General features: G+C 41.5%; 1 protein-coding gene across 1 annotated transcript in view; it reads left to right on the top strand.

The window, feature by feature from the left end:
• CUBN (cubilin) overlaps positions 1-21,720 on the top strand; it is a 439,455-nt gene that overhangs the window by 74,845 nt on the left and 342,890 nt on the right. Inside the window, exons 9-13 of the mRNA XM_082257511.1 lie at positions 3,016-3,147; positions 3,425-3,520; positions 7,818-7,942; positions 12,249-12,435; positions 14,653-14,771. Coding sequence (XP_082113637.1) covers positions 3,016-3,147; positions 3,425-3,520; positions 7,818-7,942; positions 12,249-12,435; positions 14,653-14,771 — 659 coding nt within the window. The remainder of the gene's footprint in view (positions 1-3,015; positions 3,148-3,424; positions 3,521-7,817; positions 7,943-12,248; positions 12,436-14,652; positions 14,772-21,720) is intronic.

Genomic DNA, 21,720 nt, shown 5'->3' with positions numbered 1-21,720 from the left:
GCTTGTTGAAGTAGGATTCCGGCCTAACACCTCACTAGTCTGAGGCTCCGTTCACATCTAGGCGTTTTGGGGCGTTTTTGGGGCGTTTTTCTGCTCTAGGATCAGCTCTCAAAACGCCCAACAAGACAAATCCTATTCATTTCAATGGCCCCTGTTCACATCTGAGCGTTTTGAAGCTGTATACAAAACGCCCAACGCTCAAAAAAGTACATGAGCTTCTTTTTGGGCAGATTACAGGCGTTTTCCATTGATCTCTATTCAATCTAAAAACGCCTGCACAAAAATCGCGGTAAAAATCGCGGTAAAATCGCGGTAAAAAACGCCGCAAAAATTGCGGTAAAATCGCGGTAAAAAACGCGCGAAAAACGCTACGCTCAGGTGTGAATGTAGCCTTAAGTAATTGTAAATGCAAAAATGAAAACAAAAAACAAACAAACAGGTTTTTACTTACCTGCTCTGTGCAATGGAATTGCACAGAGTAGCCCTGAACCTCTCTTCTTGGGTCCCCAGTACTTCTGGCTCCTCCTCTCTGGCAAGTGGCCCCATAGGAAGCCGCTTCCTATGGAGACACTCATGTGGGCTCGTTCCTGAGCCCCGCTGTCTGCATCTATAGACACAGGCAGCAAAGCTCGGCCCCGCCCCCGGCTCCCTCGTCACTGGCTTTGATTGACAGCCACAGCAAAACCTGTGAGGGGGGGGATTATTGGGAATACTACTACCTAAACCTTTTTTTACCTTAATGCAAGGAATTCATTAAGGTAAAAATGGTTTAAAGCTGTTGTATACCGCTGAACCGCATACTAGCACATTATGTGAAACTTACCTTGAAACAAAGCTGTTCCAGGGCCATGATGTCAGAGCTGCAGGACGCTTCCATCTTCACCCGTCTTGCTTGCGGGTTTGCAGGCTCTGGATCTGTGACTGGCTGGAGCGGTAATGACGTCACTCCCCATGCGCGCTGGACCTGTAGTTCATGGCATAGGGCTCGGAAGGAACGGCACGGATGGCAACGCGGTAACGCTACTGCCGTTTTTTTAGCATCCAGTATGCATGGGGCCTTGTTATTAAAATTCAAACATATTACATTATCCACAGTCAAATATCCCACAATAGTATGGGGGAGCTTAGCAATCCAGCACAAATGTAATGTAATGTGTATACCTACTGTAGTTTCATCTTCAAGCAGCTCACTGAAAAACTTCACAAAGAAATAGAAAATGGAAAAGAAGCACTCCGCTTTTGTTTTGCTACTTTTTTTTTTCTGCCTTCCTCTGGATCAACTGTGGGTATAGGGTTGTATTTATGGGGGTTTGCAATAGCTTTTTCTTGTTGGTTGAGCTAGATGGACTAGTGTAGTTTTTCATCCTCGCAATGTAACCATGTAACTATGTAACTTCAGTTTTTCTCAACCTTTTTTTAGTTAAAGCGGAGTTCCGGCCTCAAAAACAACTTTGGGCCATCCGCTTGCTTTAAATCCCCTAAAAAACAAATGGATACTCCCGATTTTTTTTTTTCTTTACTTACCTTGTTTTTGAAGAAAGTATATTTACCTTCCTCCTACTTCCTCTCTCTGCGGCCGCGGCCCGCGCCGTCACTTCCTGCCTGCGTTGACTCCTGGAAGCTGAACGTCATCGCTCCCAGGAGTCAATGCGCCTGCACCGGCCCGCTCGTTAGTTCGGGTGCAAGCGCTTCTGGGCATGCCCAGAAGCTGTGCAGGAATGACGCGCCTACACCGGACATGACGAGCGGGGCCGGTGCAGGGCATTCTGGGATGAAGAGGACACAGAAGAGGGCACGAAGAGGACGCACTGGCTTCAGCTGCCCACACCTGAGATGGCAGCGCTGGAGAAGAAATTTTCAAGGTAAGTATTTCTTCTAAAAGGTAAGTGCAACCGGAGACAGTTCAGAGGCTATCCATTATGAAATGTACTAGCCCTGACTGTCCCGGGGGTATTTTTATTGAAAAAACGTTTCCAAGGCCGCAACTCCGCTTTAAGAGGCACCCTTTAAAATTCGAGGCACCCCATTCAAAAATGTAAAAAAACAAAACTAATAGTTTTACATAACACAGCAACACCCACGCATGCAGGACACCCAACATTAGAGATGATTTAGTCTTCAAGAGCAAATACACCTTTGAACACTGGTACTGAATATTATTAGCAAACAAGGATGCTGTGCAGGGGCCCGACGTCCTCATTATCAACCGATGACATCATTGGACTTTAGTAATCTGGCAGCTAGAAGGTTGTAATAGTGCACAATGAAAACCTAATTTTGCACATCCGGGTCTGCGGCGCGCATGCGTGCTGCCAGCGGCCTGCTTCTGCTGTGATTAGACACAGCGGGAGCCAATCAGCGGTCCCAATGTTTGCCGGGACCCACCGATCATTCCCAACAGAGGCAGAACAGCAGTCTGCCTATGTAAACAAGGCAGATCGCCATTCTGTTAGTAAGGAAGGTAGAGATCCTGTGTTTCTGCTAAGCAGGAACACGGATTTCTGTCTTCCCACAGTACAAGCACCTCCCTCACAGTTAGAAAGCACTACCTAGCGGCACATTTAACCCTTTGATCGCCTCTGATGTTAACCCCTTCCCTGCCAGTGTCATTAATACAGTGACAGTGCATATTTTTTAGCACTGATCACTTTATTGGCATCACTGGTCACCAAAAGTATCACTTAGTGTCCGGTTTGTCCGCCTTAATGTCGCAGTCCCACTATAAGTTGCTGATCGCTGCCATTACTAGTATAAAAAAAAAAAATAAAATAAAAATTCCAAAAAAATTTCCCATAGTTTGTAGACGCTAAAACTTTTGCACAGACCAATCAGTATACGATTTTTGGGAATTTTATTTTTTTTACAAAAAACATGTAGCAGAATACATATATTAGCCTAAATTGATAAAGAAATCTGTTTTTTTCTTTTTTCCTTTTTTTATTGGGTGTGTTTTATAGCAGAAAGTAAAAAACAATGGTTTACCCTAAAATGTTTCCCTATTTTATTGCTTTGAAGGTTGGCTCGGAAATGGTTACAACTGCCAAGATATTGATGAGTGCCAAACTGACAATGGTGGATGTTGTGTGGCCCCGCTGGTGAAATGTATGAATACTATGGGCTCCTATCATTGTGGCTCCTGTCCACCAGGTAAAGCCACCCTTACTTTCCTAGGAGAGATTATGGTTACATACAGAGTGAAATCAATTGAACAGCCAATCAGAAATCTCTCTATGCTCTGCTCTTGCTCTACAGTACACATAGCAACCAATAGGAAATTATCTTTCTGTGGTCTGACTTCAGTAAAATTAAATCTGATTGGTTATTCTCAGTATATATACCCCTTTACTCCCTGAACTGTTTTGTTACATCAAGTTTTAGTTCTGTATCATAAATAACTGCATGCAAAATAATTATCCTACAACAGGTTACGAAGGTGACGGTAAGACGTGCAATCAGATCGACGCCTGCTCAGTGAATAATGGAGGTTGTCATCCGCTAGCTTCATGTGCTCCAGGCAAAGGTATTGTTTAGGAATATAATTTATAGCGTGCCATAATAGTCTACATTCATACACATGGTGCAGTTTATTAAGTGCTTGTTGGTTGTTTGTAACATCAGGGGTAAGTCTAGTAGCCGTTGACTACTGTAAAAATATTAAAGCTGAACTCAACACACATAGTTAAATATACATATCAAATAAACACTTGGGGGCTCTTATACCCGTCAGAGTATTTGTACTTCTGTCTATCCAGTCCTCAGATGTATACAGCTCTGCTACACAGCATAGTCCTGCCTGACAGGGCAGAAGATCTGATTTCTCTCTGTTGTAGTTCAATAACACTTCCCTCACCCTCTGACTGGACAGTGAAAGGAGAAGCAGCACAATAATGAGGTCAACGTTCTAAAGCTTTGATCACACCTGCTATCAGCACAACTAATTGGCAACAACTCCATGTGCTGCTTCTCCCTCCCCCAATCTAAGCTCTGCTGTACGTGGATTGCCGGAGGCTGATACCCAGTCATATTCTGGCACTTAGAGTGTCCGTATTAAAAAATACATCTATACTGTATTGCATTATTTTTTTCTTTTTTAACTGCTTTGAATTCAGCTTAAAGCAGGGGTCGGCAACCTGTCAATTGTGGGCAGGTGATGGGTAGCTTGTGTCCTTTCCTTGCTGACCCCCAGAACCTGGACAGGAGCAGGGCAGAATTTACTGGAACGGATCTGTATTTTCCACCTGTAGCAGCCGAAAGCCAGCTTCTCCTCCTCTCCCTTCTGCTGGGATTCAACTACTGCAGGAGGAAAATGTAGGGGATTGGTCCTGTAAATGCCACCCCCCCCCCCGGTCCAAATTCCTCTCCCTTCTGCTGGCTGATCCACCTTGTGTGCTCCCCTAGTCTCCCCCTCAGTGCTGCCGGCTTCCCCTTCTCTTCTCTCCCGCCGGCTGCTGCTGGGTTCCTTTCAGGATGGAGAGCTGGAGAAGGGGATGGTAAATAGAGCTCTACTGTCCATTCATTCTCTGCAGCTGAGGCTGCAGAGATAGAGATTGAGGACTATGTCCTCAATCTCCTTTCTCTGTCTCAAAAGTGAGATATCATGGGTCTGTTTAGACCCCAATATTTCACCAAAGCCCACTAATAGGGCTGCTAAAAAAATAGTAAAAAAAATAAAATTGTAATAAAATAAATAAACAAAAATATTAAAATAAAAAAACGACTTACACTATCCACTGCCTTACTGCCACATTCACTGCTCTACTGACTGTCACCCTCCTCTGCCGTACTAACACCAACCTCTGCCCTTCTGACATGTCCTCTGCTCTACTGACTGATACTGTTCACTGCGCTAGTGATACCGTCTACTTCTCTACTGAAGCCATCCTCCGCCCTACTAACACCATCCTCTTCCCAACTGACATCATCCTCTTCCCAACTGACAATGTCCACACACCATCTACTGCTCTCCTAACACTGTTCACTGTTCTACTGACTGACACTGTCCACTTTTAGGGTAGGGGCTAAGTTTATATTGGTACAGTGACATTTATATTACTATATTTTTCTAAGCTTTCATTACTATTTTGCTAGGCCTTGATAGTTATTTTTTTTAAAAAAATTAATAAAAAATAAAAGGCACCGAACCCTGGTAATCTTTGATCTTTTTCATGTTATTCAGGTAGATCTCCACCTCTCAAAGGTTGCCTACCCCTGGCTTAAAAGTTGTCCTTCTGAAGTTTTGTAATAAAAATGTAAAATAAAGCACAACACCCCCATTAACCACTTGCCGACTGCCGCAAGTACATATACTGCGGTGGCCAGCCCCCCCCCCCCCGGCAAAGTGACGTATCGGTACGCGACTCGCCCGCGAGCCAATAGGGGGCGAGCGCGCCCAGCCGGAGGTGCGCTCCCGCCCCCGCTCGTTCAATGCTATCCCCGCGCGAGTGACCGGCGGCTTTGATGTCCGCCGTTCACTCGCGATCTCCCGCTGGAGAAGGTGAAAGGCAGGCAGCTAATGTATACAAAGCCGCCTGTCATTCTCCCCGGTGTAACTGCAGAGATCATACGATCCTGCTATGTAGGATGGTATGTCTCTGTGGTTACATCACAAGCCACACATCTTGACAGTTAGAAGCACGCCCCTAGGGACACACTTAACCCCTGGATCTCTAATAAAGTTAACCCCTCCCCTGCCAGTGTCATTTTTACAGTAACAGTGCATATGTATAGCACTGATTACTGTAGTAATGTCACTGGTACCCCCAAAAGTGTCAAAAATGTCAGTCAAGGGTCCGATCTGTTCGCCGCAAAGTCGCAGTCCCGCAAAAAAAATCGCAGATCACCGCCATTACTAGTTAAACAAAAACAATAAAAATGACATAAATCTTTCCCATAGTTAGTAAACGCAATAACTTTTGCGCAAACCAATCAAAATACGCTTATTGTGATTTTTTTACCAAAAATATGTAGCAGAAAACAAATTGGTCTAAAATGGTAAAAAATTTTGATTTTTACATTTTTTGGGGAATTTCATATAAAAAAATGTGAAAAATATTGTTAATTTCTCAAAATTGTCGCTCTTTTTTTGTTTATAGCGCAAAAAGTAAAAATTGCACAGGTGATCAAATACCACCAAAAGAAAGTTCTGTTTGTGGGAAAAAAAGGACGTCAATTTCATTTGGGTACAGTGTTGCACGACCGCGCAATTGTCCGTTAAAATCACCCAGTGCCGAATCGCAAAATAGGCCCTGGTCTTTGAGCAGCCAAATCCTCCGGGGCTTAAGTGGTTAAAGGGTCCAGATATGACTTTGTTCCAATAAAGGTCAGGGAGACAATCCAAAGAGTAGCCAATACATTTCAGGAGTCCAAAAATGTACCCTTCATCAGGGCTAGAAAAAACATAAAAACATCTTCACATCAATACAATATCAATACAGTGTCCCCTCCTTGGGGTCATAGTTAAAAAGTAATACCCAATAACCAATAGTATTGAAAGTATAAAATCAGGTAACTAATATACAAGATTCTCAGAAAAATGTGAGAATCTGAAAAATAAAGCAAAATATTTCAGTCAATCAATCGGGTTAAACAAAAGTAAAATATAGGCCTAATAGGAGTAAATATATAGAATAAAGAATTTAAAAATAAATATGTTATCCATGAATTTTGGATAGAGTAGAGAAAGTTTAAACCTTTGAGATTTCAGTCTATATCTAGGACACCACCCTTACTGAAACAAGAAGTGAGGGGAATTTCCTTAAAGCTGTAGTAGACCACCAAAAAAAAAAAAAAAAACAATATTTTTTCTTAAAAATAACAAACATGTTATACTTACCTGCCCTGTGCAGTGGTTTTGCACAGAGCATCCCAGATCCTCCTCTTCTCGGGTCCCTCGCCGACACTTCTGGCCGCTCCATCCTGCCGAGTGCCCCCAGAGCAAGCAGCTTGCTCTAGGGGCACCCAAGCAGGCAGCCCCGCACTCTCTGTCTTCTGATTGGCTCACTGGCTGTGATTGATAGCAGCGGAAGCCAATGGCTCCTACTGCTGCCAAAAGCCAATCAGGAGTGTGAGTCCCCAAAGAGGGAAGGCTCTTGTGGATATCTCTGGATCTAGAGGGGGCTTGGGTAGGTATTACGGGGGGGGGGGGGGGTGCTGCACACAGAAGGTTTTTTACCGTCATGCAAAGAATGCATGCAGGTAAAAAAAACCTTGTGCCTTTACAACCACTTTAGGTCATAATGATCTAGTATGCACCTGTACACAGAGCCCTCCAGAGCAGGACTGTCACAGCCATCTTCACCCTGTCTTCCTACTGGGTTCGTGGACTCCGGCTATACTGTATGAATGGCTGGGCCCACGATGACGTCACTCCCCTGCATATGCGTGGGAGCCCTCGGCTCCAGCACAATATGCTGTCCCTTTAGAGCACATGTGCCGGTGACGTCACTAGCTGCATTTTGTGTGAATATCTTCTAAACAGTAAAAGTATTATTATTATTATTGTAGGCTTACCTGTAGGTACAAGGTCAGAAGTGTTTAATTCCACTTTAATGGGAACATAGATGACAAATACCTGGCAAATGCTCTAACTTCTCTAACAAACAGCTACTTTTTTGCTGTCTGTGATTGCCAAGTGGGGAGAAGGAAAGTATTAAAAATCTGACAAATGTATGTTACTCACACTTTTTAAATATGCAGTAAACAAGAGAATATATCATAGAGAATTAAGTGGAGTTTATTCTTTACTCTGATGTAATGATATACCACGATATGACCAGTTGTCTTTCAAATAATGAATATTTTGTGTTTTTTTGTTGTAGAGGGTCTTCTGCCAGTCTGTGTGTGTCCTCCTGGGTACGCTGGAAATGGATATGGGGCGAGTGGCTGCCAGTCTACTAGTGACATCTGCCAAAAGCAAAATCCTTGTGTTAATGGAGAGTGCAAGGTGATTTCCTGTACTATTTCCTTGGAATACACAGAACTTTAAAACTATTACACTAAACCAATGAATATATAACATCTGACATATAATAGTAACTGATAACCTCAATGTAACCACTGAAGCGCACATTAAGCTTAAACTTTGGGGGCATTTTTGAATAATTTTATGAAAAATGTACTAAACATTCACTGACCATGAGTCGTTCACTGTATATTTAAGCATAATTTATATTGTCAAAAGTATTGGGACGCCTGCCTTTACACCCACATGATCTTTAATGGCATCCTAGTCTTAGTCCGTAGGGTTCAATATTGAGTTGGCCCACTCTTTGCAGCTATAACAGCTTCAACTCTTCTGGGAAGGCTGTCCACAAGGTTTAGGAGTGTGTCTATGGGAATGTTTGACCTTTCTTCCCGAATAGTCAGGCACTGATTTTGGACCAGGCCTGGCTCGCAGTCTCCACTCTATGTCATCCCAAAGATGTTCTATAGGGTTGAGGTCAGGACTCTGTGCAGGCCAATCAAGTTCCTCCACCCCAAACTCGCTCATCCGTGTCTTTATGAACCTTGCTTTGTGCACTGGTGCGCAGTCATGTTGGAACAGGAAGGGGCCATCCCCAAACTGTTCCCACAAAGTTGGGAGCATGAAATTGTCCACATTGTCTTGGTATGCTGACACCTTAATAGTTCCCTTCACTGGAACTAAGGGGCCAAGCCCAACCCCTAAAAAACAACTCCACACCATAATCCCCTCTCCACCAAATGATTTGGACCAGTGCACAAAGCAAGGTCCATAAAGACACGGATGAGTGAGTTTGGGGTGGAGGAACTTAACTGGCCTGCACAGAGTCCTGACTTCAACCCGATAGAACACCTTTGGGATTAATTTGACTCATCCATGTCTTTACACACATAGAAATGCTATATGCGGGCCTTTTCACACATAAAAATGCTATATGTGGTTTATAAAAAAATGTATAACATGTAAATAATATGTTGCGCTAAATTTCAGCATCACATATAGCTTTTTTAATGCGCTTTTAATGTATTTTTCATGCATTTTTTGGATATATTACATCAATGACTCCCAGCATGCAGATGTTTATCCTGGACATGTGAGCAAAAACACATAAAAAATGAGCAGTGCATTTTTTATGCGTTTCTATTGATTTCTATGGTAGGTGCGTTTTTATGCACTTTTTTTACAGAGCGCACAAAAGATGCTGCATAGAGGAGTTTTCAAAATGCATCACACAGATGTAAATAGGTACATAGGATTTTAAGGGAAATACTTTTGATGTGCTTTTGTCATGCTGGAAAGGTGCCTTCTAGAGTGGCAAAAGCGCATAGGTGTGAAAGGGCCCTAAGTTCTCCGTTTTACAACTATTCAGTTTGCTTTTGATTCACTTCTGCAGTGCTTTATGTGGTGCATTTTCGCACATCTGTTTTTAAAGCATTTTTTAAACTTTTTTGATGCATTTTGCAATTTTTATCCTTTTTTTGGCCAGTTTGTTGTTGAGTGGATTAAAAAACACAAATCGCTGCAAAATAGTAGTAAAGGCACGGCAAAATTGCGTCAAAAATGCACTACATGCTTTTCTGCAGCTTCTCCATTGAAGTCTACTGAACCAAAAACGCACCGTTTTGCTTTTAAAAAAAAGTTCCTGATGCAGCGGCTAAAAAAAGCATAGATGTGAACCTTTCCTTTTGGAAACCATGTTAAATGGACTGTAGCGCATTTCCCGCAAAAAGCATTAAAAAAGACCACGGTGTGAACCAGGCCTAAAGCTGGGGGACATCCCTTTCTAGACAGATGTCACCACAACTGGCTTACCATTTGTAAGATTTTCGCTTTTTCGCTTTCGCGATTATGCGCTTTTTTGTTTTTCCATTTTTCAGAAACGCACTACAGTCTATTTAACATGGTTTCCTATTGCACACGTTCATATCTATGAGTTTTTCAGCTAGTGGAAAAGGTCGGCGACTTTTTTTCCCGCAGCAGATTGCGTTTTTCGTGTAATTGACTTCAATGGAGTCGCAGCAGAAACGCAAGTGTTGCGTTTTTAATGCTTTTTGTATTTTTTTTCCCCTTTAAAAACACTATATATAGCTGGGAGAAAAAAAGAGGAATGCTTGGTTGGAAAACCAAACCAGTCATGCCACAGAAAAAATTTACTTTCAAAGGCACATAGTGAGATAACTCAATATGACTCAAAAGTTATATAAAAATATTAAATTGTACTACATAGAAAGTTTTTAAAATAGTGAGAGGTAAAACAACCCTCACTTGACAAATCATACAACAAAAAGAAAACATTGAACTAAAAACAATGTCAATAGCAGTATTTAAATCATATTATGTTCCTTAGAACAAATGATTTTATATATTCGATCAATATTTGACTGTTACAGAAGTTTGCTTGATTAACAGGTCTACGCGTTTCGCGATGTGCTTCCTCAGGACCAGTTTAAATCAAAACAATTCTTAGGACAGAGAAAAACATGGATTAGTAACCAATGTAATATTTATAGAACATGAAATATAGGTCTAACCCATAAATATACACACATGAAAATGTAGGACCGACCCGCTCTGGTAAGTGCGGCAAAAAAGTCTCCCGGGCGGGCATAGAGGACAGACAAGAGGGAGGGTGTCCCAGGTGGGTGTGAACCTTCATAAAAGAAGGCTTAAACCTGAACCCTATATGGAAAATTAATAATATATATATAGCTGGTTGCTGAGCCTTTGTGTCCTTCAAAACTGATGAATCATCAGCTGTCACCAACATTTCCAGCTGACAGCTGAATGTAAAAACAATTTGTGGAAAAAAACGACGTGGGGTCCCCTGGCAGATCCATACCAGGCTCTTCGGTCTGGTATGGATTTGGAAGGGAGCCCCGTGCCAAAATCAAAAAACAAATGGTGTGCCCCCCCACCCCCTTATCCGAGCATGCAGCCTGGCAGGTCAGAAAAAAGAGAGGGAACAAGCCAGCGCCCCCTCCTGAACCATATCAGGCCACATGCCCTCAACATCGGGGGACATTTTTTTATATTTTAATAAAGGAATTGTCAAAAACTCTTGTACTTTCTTTATTAATTTTTACACTTTTTTTGGTGAATGAATTGGTGGACTATGATTATGTACCCATACTCATTCACATGGGGGGGTGGGGGGGAGGGGGCGGAATCTGGGGGCTTTGGTAAAGGGGACTTGCAGATTCCACTAAGCCCCCCCGCCCACAGATCCCCACAACCACAGCCCAGGATTGTGGGGAAGAGGCTTTTGTCATCACAAGGTGCTTTAGGGTGGGGTCCCCAAAGCCCCCCCTCCCCATGTTGAGGGCATGTGGCCTGGTATGGTTCAGAAGGGGGGGGCGCTCTTTTGTCCCCTCCCTTTCCTGACCTGCCGGGCTGCATGCTTGGATAAGGGTCTGGTATGGATTTTAGGGGGGCATTTTCTATTTTTTATTTTGGCGTGCTATTGTGTTCTGCCAGGGAGGGAGCCTTCCCTGCTGGCAGAACACAATGATCACTGCCATAGCCGCTGGCAGGGATCGCATGAAGAAGATCTGAGAGGCTGGTTGTACTGAAGTCGATGGATGGATCAGCTTCAGTACAACCAGCCTGCACATAGAGGGATCAAATCTCACCCAATCCCTGCTGAACCGGCCGAGATTTGATCCATCTATGGCCGACTTAAGGCAAGGTTCCCATATGTGTGATATGGTAGTGCACACGTGTTGATGCACGTTATTTCACACATTACTGTTAGTGTGGTAGGGCAGCCTGTTCTTTTGAATGGACTGCCTACTGCAACTAAATTGCACCAAAGACGTGCATGACCCTTCAGTTATCTTGTTACCATACGTTTTTTAATGATTTCCTATCCACTATAGCAAGATTCATTGGTGGGCCATTAACAATTAATAGTACCACAGTACAACTGCAAAAAAGTTGTGTGGTTTTTGGGGGTTACGGGAACGCACGCGATTTTGAGACCCTGCTTCGCACAACTTTAAACGGAGCCTTACTGTTTTTGTTATAGAAAGGACAGAAAGCAATGAAAAATCCTTCTGTCCAACAAAGACAAAAAACACAACTTTTATATGATAGGGTGGGGAAAGGTTCGAACCTCCTATTCGTGTTTGTGTCTTTCTGTTCTGCTGACACCAATTCCTCTAATTCTTGGGGTTACTAGAACAAAACATGCTGGCATACCTCTCCAATGGAGTGAGAAATAGCAATGAATTTCTTACAGACATTCTAGCTTTTTCCCAAATTATTTTTTATTAACACTTTTGTTTTCCAGCCTGGAATCTCAGACTATACCTGTGAGTGTCATTCAGGATGGACCGGTACTAACTGCTCAGAAAACATCATTGGTTGTTCCAGTAATCCATGTCAGAATGGTGGGATCTGTCTGGATGGCATTAATGGTTACACATGTAACTGCACCAGTGGATGGACTGGCTTTAATTGTGAAACTCAGACACAAGGTAAGTGATTTTTAATGGAATAGGAATGAGTCTGCTGATAATAATAATTTAATATTTTCTACTTTGTCATGTAACAAATTAATATAAATGTAGCTCCCTCTAGGTAGGTGCTAGTTACATAGTCCTTAGTGTAGTTAAATTGGCCTGGCTAAGAGCCAAGCCTGGGTTAAATCTGGGTCAGGGCTGAGTGACTCAGGGAGGCTGAATGACTCAGCAAGCAGCACCTCTGGCAACTCCCCCTGTTCTCTGGAACCTTGGAGAAGCTTCAAGAAGTAGAGGGTGGAGTTTAGGAGGAGCTGCTTGGAGTATCGTTGATGGCCTCAGCCAATCCCCAGCAAAGTGGAAATTCCCTTGAGGGTGCCCCCTATTATGATGGGGGGGTTGACCTCGGGCCTGGGCCTCAGTTGCTGGAGGGACCCTCTACAACACACAAGGGAAATCCTTCTTGAAGGATCAGGAGCAAGGAGAGGACAGCAGGAGCATTCTTCAGAGGAGTCAGCTGGGTGGGTTGGTGAGTGAGCAAACTGGGAGGACTATGGTGTCAGTCTGGGAGGACTGAGGAGAAGTAGCCAGGAGGGCTGGTGAAAGGGACAGCTGTAGCCAGGCAGGCTGGCAGTGTCTGAAGAGGTGGTGCTGGGATCAGTAGCCACAGGGTTGGAAGCTGGACACTGACTTTTTGTCAAGTGTACCAGAGGAGTTCTGCAAGCAAGTGTGCTGGAGGAGCAGAGGAGTGTATATAGACTGAATATAGGAGATGTTGTCCCTAAAGTGGTCTGAATTCTAGCAAGCATCCCATAATATCCCTACTCATCATCCAAGTTTTCTCCTCTCAATAAAATACAAAATAACTAAAGTGCTGGACTGTTGTCTGACTCTGGGAGACTGTGGAAATTCAGTGTGCCTGGCTGTGCAGGGTGGGGGGGGGGGGGGGGTCTTATTTCACCTGCAGCACCTACTAACCAAAAACGGTTCCTTGTAATGTAGTGCATTGCATTATGAATAAAAAAAAAAAAGGTCAGGTCAGGTCTGTGTTTTGTAATAAGCCCCACTGCCAGTCTATTTTTAAAATAAATCAGGAGCCTTAAGGCAGCACTCCTTAATGTACAAAAATGCATTTTGTTAATACACGTGATTTACTGCAATGCATTGTGTAAATGAGTCCTAAAGGGAAACTATAATGGTTTTAAATTTAAACTTTTCATTTTTTTAGGGTAACAAGTTTTTAAACATTTTTTGCTTGTCAAAATAAACATTTTATACATTACAAGGGGTTCCCAGATCACTCTAGGTTATCTGTGGAGACAGCACAGCAGTAGTGGCAGCTTTTAGGCTTGCATTATGTTACTGAAACCTGCAACTGTAAGGTCTAATAGAGGAGTTATTGCTTTTGGGTAAATATAACCAGGTATGGTGGGAAAATGAAAGGGGAGAGGGATGGAAGGGGAAACGGGAAGGGGAAGGGGGAGGGAAAAGATGATATATCAACCAATCCTGCATATGGGGATTTGAATGTGCCCAAACATAAACAGCAAAATTAGTTAAAAGGGATTATTCCATATTTATTCAAAGTACAAAAAGGTTTTTATAAAAAGAATACAGTCATAAAGGTATACCAATACATGCATTGAATGCGTCACATGACCTCAAAATGAACCATATGATCTAGTTATGGATCTACATGTTTCGCTCACACTCGTTGAGCTTCTTCAGGATCCAATTATACATGCATACAAAAAAAGCCTTTATAATGAAACAATATCTGAAATAAATAACAATACATATCAACATACATCAAACAATGTACATAAAAAATACAAAATACAATACAATTTATTTATAATACACATCAGTGGTGGGAATGAAAATTTTTGAGTTATTGCTTTTACTTATTCACTTCTGGGTGTAAATTTTAGCTTAAACGACTGAGCACTGAAAACAACAGGCTTTTGCCAACAGGTGGTAAGGAGTCCAAAATTGATATGCAATATTTCATATTTACCTGGGTAAAAGAAGGATATTTTAAATCCTTACATTATGTAGTCCTGACCATAATAATAAAAAAATATGAATACAAACCCACAATTCCGTATAATCAAAAAAAGCTAGAGTTCGTTTATTATGCCCATTATATTCTTTTGAAATGTTTTGAAATGTTAACTGTAAGGATAAGTCTGCTGTAAGTAACATTTTTTTAAATTAATTTTAATTTGCATCCAGCTTGTGGAGGTGTTTTAACTGGTTTAAATGGGACACTGAGCTACCCCAGCAATCCAGGCAATGAATCCTATGGTCACGATATGAGTTGTTCCTGGATCATAAAAACAGAAGCAGATAAGGTGAGTGTTTTATCACTGTTACATGATAGTTTTTTTGGGCTTATTTTTGAGATATGCGAAGAGAGATCACACAAACACTTTCAGGTAAAATCAAACTGTATATAATATTTAATTATGTAATGACAGATCGAGATAACAAATGTAATGATATTGAAAACATGTAACAAGAAATTTAGCATTCTTATGTATTAATGAGCCATTCTGATATATTAGTGAGCCATGACAAGGAAAATGAAATTTCTCCATCAGTGAGAAAAATATGAAGTCTTAGAATTATGATGCAAAAAGTAAACAAATAGCAGTGGAAATCAATTAAAAAATTAACCTGCACTTTGTCCAGAGATGGCAAAGCAACAAGGTTTTTATAGAGACCATGATCTACCAGGACTGTCAGTGTAGCTGGAAGTGCTCAGGGTCTTTGCTCACAGTCTACAATGATCATAGTACAGGCAACCACACTAAGTCTACGTTTTCACTAGTGCGACTTGTCATGTGACTTTGGACACTCAAAGTCGCATGACACGAGTGTAAAGTTGGATCAAAATAGTGCAGGCACCTTTTCAAAGGCACTGATTTTCAAAGTGGCATAGATGGGAATGGGTGCCATTGAAATCAATGGATTATGACTTGTCATGTGACTTTGTGTGTCCAAAGTCGCATGACAAGTCGCACTAGTGGAAACGGAGCCTAAAACTCATTACTCACATGATGCAATGAGCAATTGTAAATAGATTTGTATCCTTCTAAACTTTCAAAAACGTTCCTTTGTACCTTATTTCTTTCATATATTGCACCCCTCTCTCTCTCTCTCTCTCTCTCTCTCTCTCAGTCAGGAGAAGCTACTAGCCTAAACAAGGCAATGAAGACAGGAGGAGATCATGTTCTGTGAAGGATAGGAGGGATGGGGGTTGGGCTGAGCAGGTCTAGGCATGCCTGTCTAAGAAAGACCGAGAACCTTTTCAGGAAATGAAAGACAGCTCAGAACAGGGGTCTTCAAACTTTGGCCCTCCAGTTGTTCAGGAACTACAATTGCCATCATGCCTAGTCATGTCTGTGAATGTCAGAGTTTTACAGTGCCTCATGGGATGTGTAGTTTCGCAACAGCTGGAGGGCTGTAGTTTGAGGATCCCTGGCTTTGAAAATTCAGATAAAGAGAGATAGCATTGTCGGTAAAGAACAGGAGAAGCTGATTGTCTAGTTTAGAAATCCAAAACAAATGCCGCTCTATGAACAAAGGAAATGTCAGAATGCTGTAACATATAAAATGCTACATATAACCTTAACAGAAATATATATATATATATCTGTGCAAAAAGCAAACAAAGTGCAAAGTGCTATAAGTGCAAAATAAACAAAATATATTACTCATAAACATCATAAATTGTATTAAAGAAGTGCAAAGTCCTTGAAATATGAATAAACAGTGTTCCAACCAAGAGTAAAATCCATATCCAAAAAACAGGGGGCAATCCGCGTTCAAAGGTGGAGGAATGTCACCATAGGTGCGACCGTCACCATAAAGGGAAGTCAGAAACGCTTACCAGAAATTGTGGACTCTACTGCAGGTAGCAGAGAGTCTTACAAGCAGAGGGCTACAAGCCTTAATAGTGCAACGTCACTATGGGGTTGGCAGCATCTCTTCAAATCTCTCGTATACCCGGAAAAACAAAAGGTCTCCTCATAGTGTAATATCATCAAAACCAAACTTTATTAAAAAGTAGAAAACTTAAATTTTCTGTGCAAATAGCAGGCAATTCAAATGTGATCACAAATGGTCTCTAACAGGCGCAATATCAGGGAGTAAACTCAATCCAACCCGAGTTTCCGGTTTTTGGTAAGCGCTTCTGACTTCCCTTTATGGTGACGGTCGCACCTGTGGTGACATTCCTCCACCTTTGAACACGGATTGCCCCCTGTTTTTTGGATATGGACTTTACTCTTGATTCGAACACTGTTTACTCATATTTTAAGGACTTTGCACTTCTTTAATACAATTTATGCTGTTTATGAGTAATATATTTTGTTTATTTTGCACATATAGCACTTTGCACTTTCTTTGCTTTTTGCACAGATATATATATTTCTGTTATGGTTATATATAGCACATTATATGTTAGAGCATTTTGACATTTTCTTTGTTGATAGCGCGGCACTTGTTTTGGATTTCTAGTTGTTTAACAATATTGTTATATTGTAGTGTCAGCGGCTGCTCCTGCAGACAGTGGCACAGTAATTTTACATACATTACCGTGATTGTCTAGCTTTGATAAGACTTTCTAAGCTACACAAGCAGCTAGGTAGAAAATGAATAATATCAAAGATAAAGATATTTCACATACTATTAAAAGGAAAAATTTCAATTTTGACTGTAGTTTCCCTTTGACTTCATGTTCATTGTTTTGATGATGCTATCTATCCATCTTGTTTTCTGTTGTCCTCTTCTCCTTTTCCTTCCATGTTTCCCAGCATCAGGATCTTTTCCAACGAGTCCTCTCTTCACATTAGGTGGCCAAAGTATTAGAGTTTCAGCTTCAGGATCTGTCCTTCCAGTAAATATTCAGGGTTGATTTCCATCAGAATTGACTGATTTGATTTTCTTGCTGTCCAAGGGACTTTGAAGAGTCTTCTCCAACACCATAGTTTAAAGCATCAATTCTTTGGCATTCGGCGAATTATGACTGTAGTGTATTAACACAGACCAGGCTGTACAGGTTGCTTCTTTATTCACTGAACATCACGCATGCATCTAACTTCAGCCACACCCAGCTCCCAGACATATACATAATTGTAACATTTTGCAGACAGCAACTTAACCCGTTGCTTACCATACTACATTCCCTCCTCTCTTTGAATAAAACATAACATGCACAACATATTAATAAGATTAACAAAATGCATGGATGAACAACTAGAAATTTAAACTATAAACTCCTGACTATACACATAGTCCTTAAGGTAGGCCGGTGGATTAGTTGCTCGTTTTTCTCTTGGCCATTCCGATGTGGATGGTTGTGGATTGAAGTCTGGATCACTGGCAGTATCATCACTACTCTTTGCCTGTTCGCCGTCGTCCGATACTTGACCTTCTGACTCAATAAATTTCTTCACAAATGAGGAATTACGCACTTTTGTGTGTCCATCTAAATCCTCTAAAACCACTTGAGTACCTCTTTTCTCCCTTACAACATAAGGCTCAGGTTCAAAGGACGGAGCCAGTTTGTTAAACCGATCATTTTGAAGCAACACCTTATCACCCTGTTGAAGGCCACTAGGTTGACAATGGCGGCGGTGATTTGCATACTGTTCAGCCCGGATCTTCCTTTCCTCATCAATATGCCGAAAAAGGTTTCTGACTCGTAGGAGGAAATTGTCTGGCAATTTTGTCCTGAATTTGCGACCACAAAGAAGTTCCGCAGGACTAACTCCAGTGACAGTATGCGGAGTTGTGCGATAAGCCAAAAGAAAACGCCACAGTTCCTTTTTCCAGTCTCTTCTCTCTAAATGAGCAATCCGCAAAGCTTTCAGCAAGGTTCGATTCTGGCATTCCACTTTCCCATTAGCCTGTGGCCAGTATGGAGTTGTACGATGATGTTCAATAGCATTTGATTTCAGATAGTCCTGAAATTCCTGAGAAGTAAATTGGGCACCATTATCACTCACAATCCGTTTAGGCAACCCATGAGACGCAAAAATGCTCTCCAACCCCTCAATTACAGTTGATGATGTAGCTTTAGTGAGAACTACCACCTCTTGCCACCTTGAATAATAGTCCACAACAACTAAAAGATGGTGTCCAGATGGAATGTCACACAGATCAATGGCTAAATCTTCCCATGGTCCCTCAGGTAGAACAGTGTAAGTTACTGGTTCTGGTTTAGGTTTGCTGCCCACCAACTGACATGCTCGACATGAAGAAACCAAACGTTCCACATCCTTGTCAATTCCTGGCCACCAGACTTTCTCACGTAATCTTTGTTTGGTGCGTACAATGCCTTGAATCCCTCATGGGCTAAATGTAATGTACGTTTCCGTAAGTCTCTAGGCATCACAATACGATTGTTACGTAAAACTAGTTGTCCAGCAATACTCAGCTCTTGTTTGATTCTGTGATAGCTTGGGTCACAATCCACCCAAATCCCTTGTCTTACACATTTTCTCAATCGAGCAATGTCAGGATCAACAGATGACAATTCTTCAACCTCCCGCGGTGTCAATGCCTGAGGCATGGCGTTAGTAGCCACAAAACGAATGTACTCTTCTGCTAGGTTATGAACAGGTGCTGAAGACTGAGGCAATCTGGAAAGTGCATCTGCCGCATTAGTCGGTCCAGGTCTGTACCGCACTGTAAATCAGTACGGTAACAATCTGAGAACCCATCTTTCAATTCTGGTGGATGGTTTTGAGCGTGGCGAATATATCACTTCCAGAGGATTGTGGTCTGTGATGGTTTCAAAATCAAGGCCGTAGAGATAAGTGTGAAACCTTTCACATCCCCAAACAACAGCCAAAGCTTCTTTCTCGGTCTGAGAATAACGTCTCTCTACATCAGTAAGGGATCTGCTTGCATACTGAATAGGCCTGTAATCGCCTGTGCATTGTCTCTGAACCAAGATGGCGCCTAACCCCACAGGGCTAGCATCGACAATAACTTGGGTGTGTGCAGTAGGATTGAAATAAGCCAAAGTTGTGGCGCAAGTCAGCCATCTCTTAAGTTCATCAAATGCACCTTGTTCCATAAGGCCCCACTTCCAAGGGACTGCTTTGCGAGTTAACAATCTCAGAGGTTCACTGACAGTTGCCATATCTGGAATAAACTTGGCACAGTAATTCACTAGCCCAAGAAAACTGCGTACTTCTGGAGGGTTTTCAGGATTTCTGGCATCAGACACAGCTTTAATTTTACAGTCCTCCGGACCAATGCCCCTGTCAGACAGCACATGGCCCATAAAAGTCATTTTATTCATTTGAAATGTGCACTTCTTCTCATTTAATGTTAACCCTTTCTCCTTCAAGCGATTTAGCACTGCACGGAGACATTCATCGTGCTCCTGTGTGTTTGTTCCCCACACAATTATATCATCAGAAATGTTATGCGTGCCTTCACAACCATGTAGCACTTGCTGAATCACATGTTGATAGGCCTCCGGTGCTGATGATACGCCAAACATCAACCTCTTGTATCTAAAAAGACCTTTATGGCTTGCAAATGTAGTGATGACTCTAGATGCTGGGGTCAATTCAATCTGATGATAACCCCATTTCAAATCCAGTTTACTGAAGACACTTGCCCCATCCATTGCATGTAGAACATCTTCAATAGTGGGAATTGGATGTCTCTCTCTCTGCACAGCTTGGTTAGCACATCTCATGTCCACACAAATCCAAATATCTGTGCCTTTGGTACAACAACTAACGGTGATACCCACGGAGTGGGTCCTTCCACAGGTTCAATAATGTCAAGGTCTAGCAGCTCTGCCAGTTTGTGCTCAACGGGTGATCTCAGGCTATAAGGAAGTCTGCGTACTGGCTGTGCAATAGGCTTTACATGTGGATCAATGTGAAGCTCCAACTGAAAATCCTTTAATTTTCCAAACCCAGAGAAGCAATCTTTAAATTCCTCTTTCAATGCAGAAATAGCAGGAGACAGCATATTCACTCTTGTGCTGCCTACATCACGGCCAATCTTTAACACCCCTAGTGCCATTGCGGTTTGACGACCAAGCAGAGGCGACCCTGTGCCATCTACAACATAAAATTCGGTCTGCAATGGAGGACCAGTCTCATGTGTTTGAACAGAGGTATAAAATTTGCCTTTAAGTTGTAGTGGTGTACTGGAGCCATAAGTATAAATCTGTTTAGTGGTGTTACACAATTTAAGGTGGTTTTCTCTGCTATTAAGACTGTGCCAAGAAGCTAAGTCCATAACATTGCATGTAGCTCCAGAGTCAATCAACACTGACACATCTGTATTTCCAATCTTAATGGTTAATGTCCCAGCTTGCAGAGAACACAGGGAGAATATAAATTCACAGTCAGGAGCACTCTCTTTATCCTCAGCTATAACATTTACTTGTGCTGATGGTCCTTTGGTTTTGTTATCTCTGGTTGTACTTCTACACACAGCTGCAAAATGACCTGTCTTTCCACAAGCATAGCACATTTTATTCTGTACCACAGTGCAGTCCTGACTTGTGTGTCCCTCTCTGCAGACTTGTATAAAGTACTCGAAATTTCTACTTGAGTAAAAGTACAAGTGCTCGATCAAAAAGTGACTTGAGTAGAAGTGGAAGTGCTCGCAGAAAAAGTTAAAAGTAGAAGTACTAAAGTATTCAACATTTTTTTTACTTAAGTATTGCAAGTAGTTTTTTCAAAAAATTTGCTACTTAAGTACTAAAAGTAAAAAGTACCAGTAGTTTTGAAAAAAAAAATTCTACTCAAGTACTGAAAGTAGAAGTACAAGTACTGTGTTATGTAGTTAATAAAGAAAGAAGTCAAAAGTTTGAACATCATAATGTTTTTTATTATTTCAAATGATTTATTAAAATGATTAACCTGTGTTTGTTAGTAGTTTCTTGATGCACTTTAAGCGCTGTAGCATCATTTATTTGTTTGTTTCATATTTTCTTTTTATTGGAAAGATTTGGTATAGCAGCTTTTATTATACACAGCCTTTATTTTCGTATGCGCTGATTTACAAATTACATTATACACATTTTTTTGAGCTTTATGCAACCTGCCATCTACTGTTCTGGCAGTGGTAATTTTTTTAAAAGTAACGAGTAACTATGCAGCACAAAAAAAAAATACTTGAGTAGAAGTATCGAAATTATCGAAAAAATGTAGTGAAGTAAAAGTAGAAGTAGGAGAAAAAAATTCTACTCTAGGAAAGTACAGATACCGCATTTCGGTACTTAAGTACAGTACTTAAGTAGTTCTACTTCGTTACTAT

The sequence above is a fragment of the Pelophylax lessonae genome (genome assembly GCF_965119305.1).
Source record: "Pelophylax lessonae genome assembly, chromosome: 5".
NCBI lineage: Eukaryota > Metazoa > Chordata > Amphibia > Anura > Ranidae > Pelophylax > Pelophylax lessonae.
Note: the sequence above shows the minus strand (reverse complement) of the source record. Positions and strands in the feature narration are given on the sequence as shown.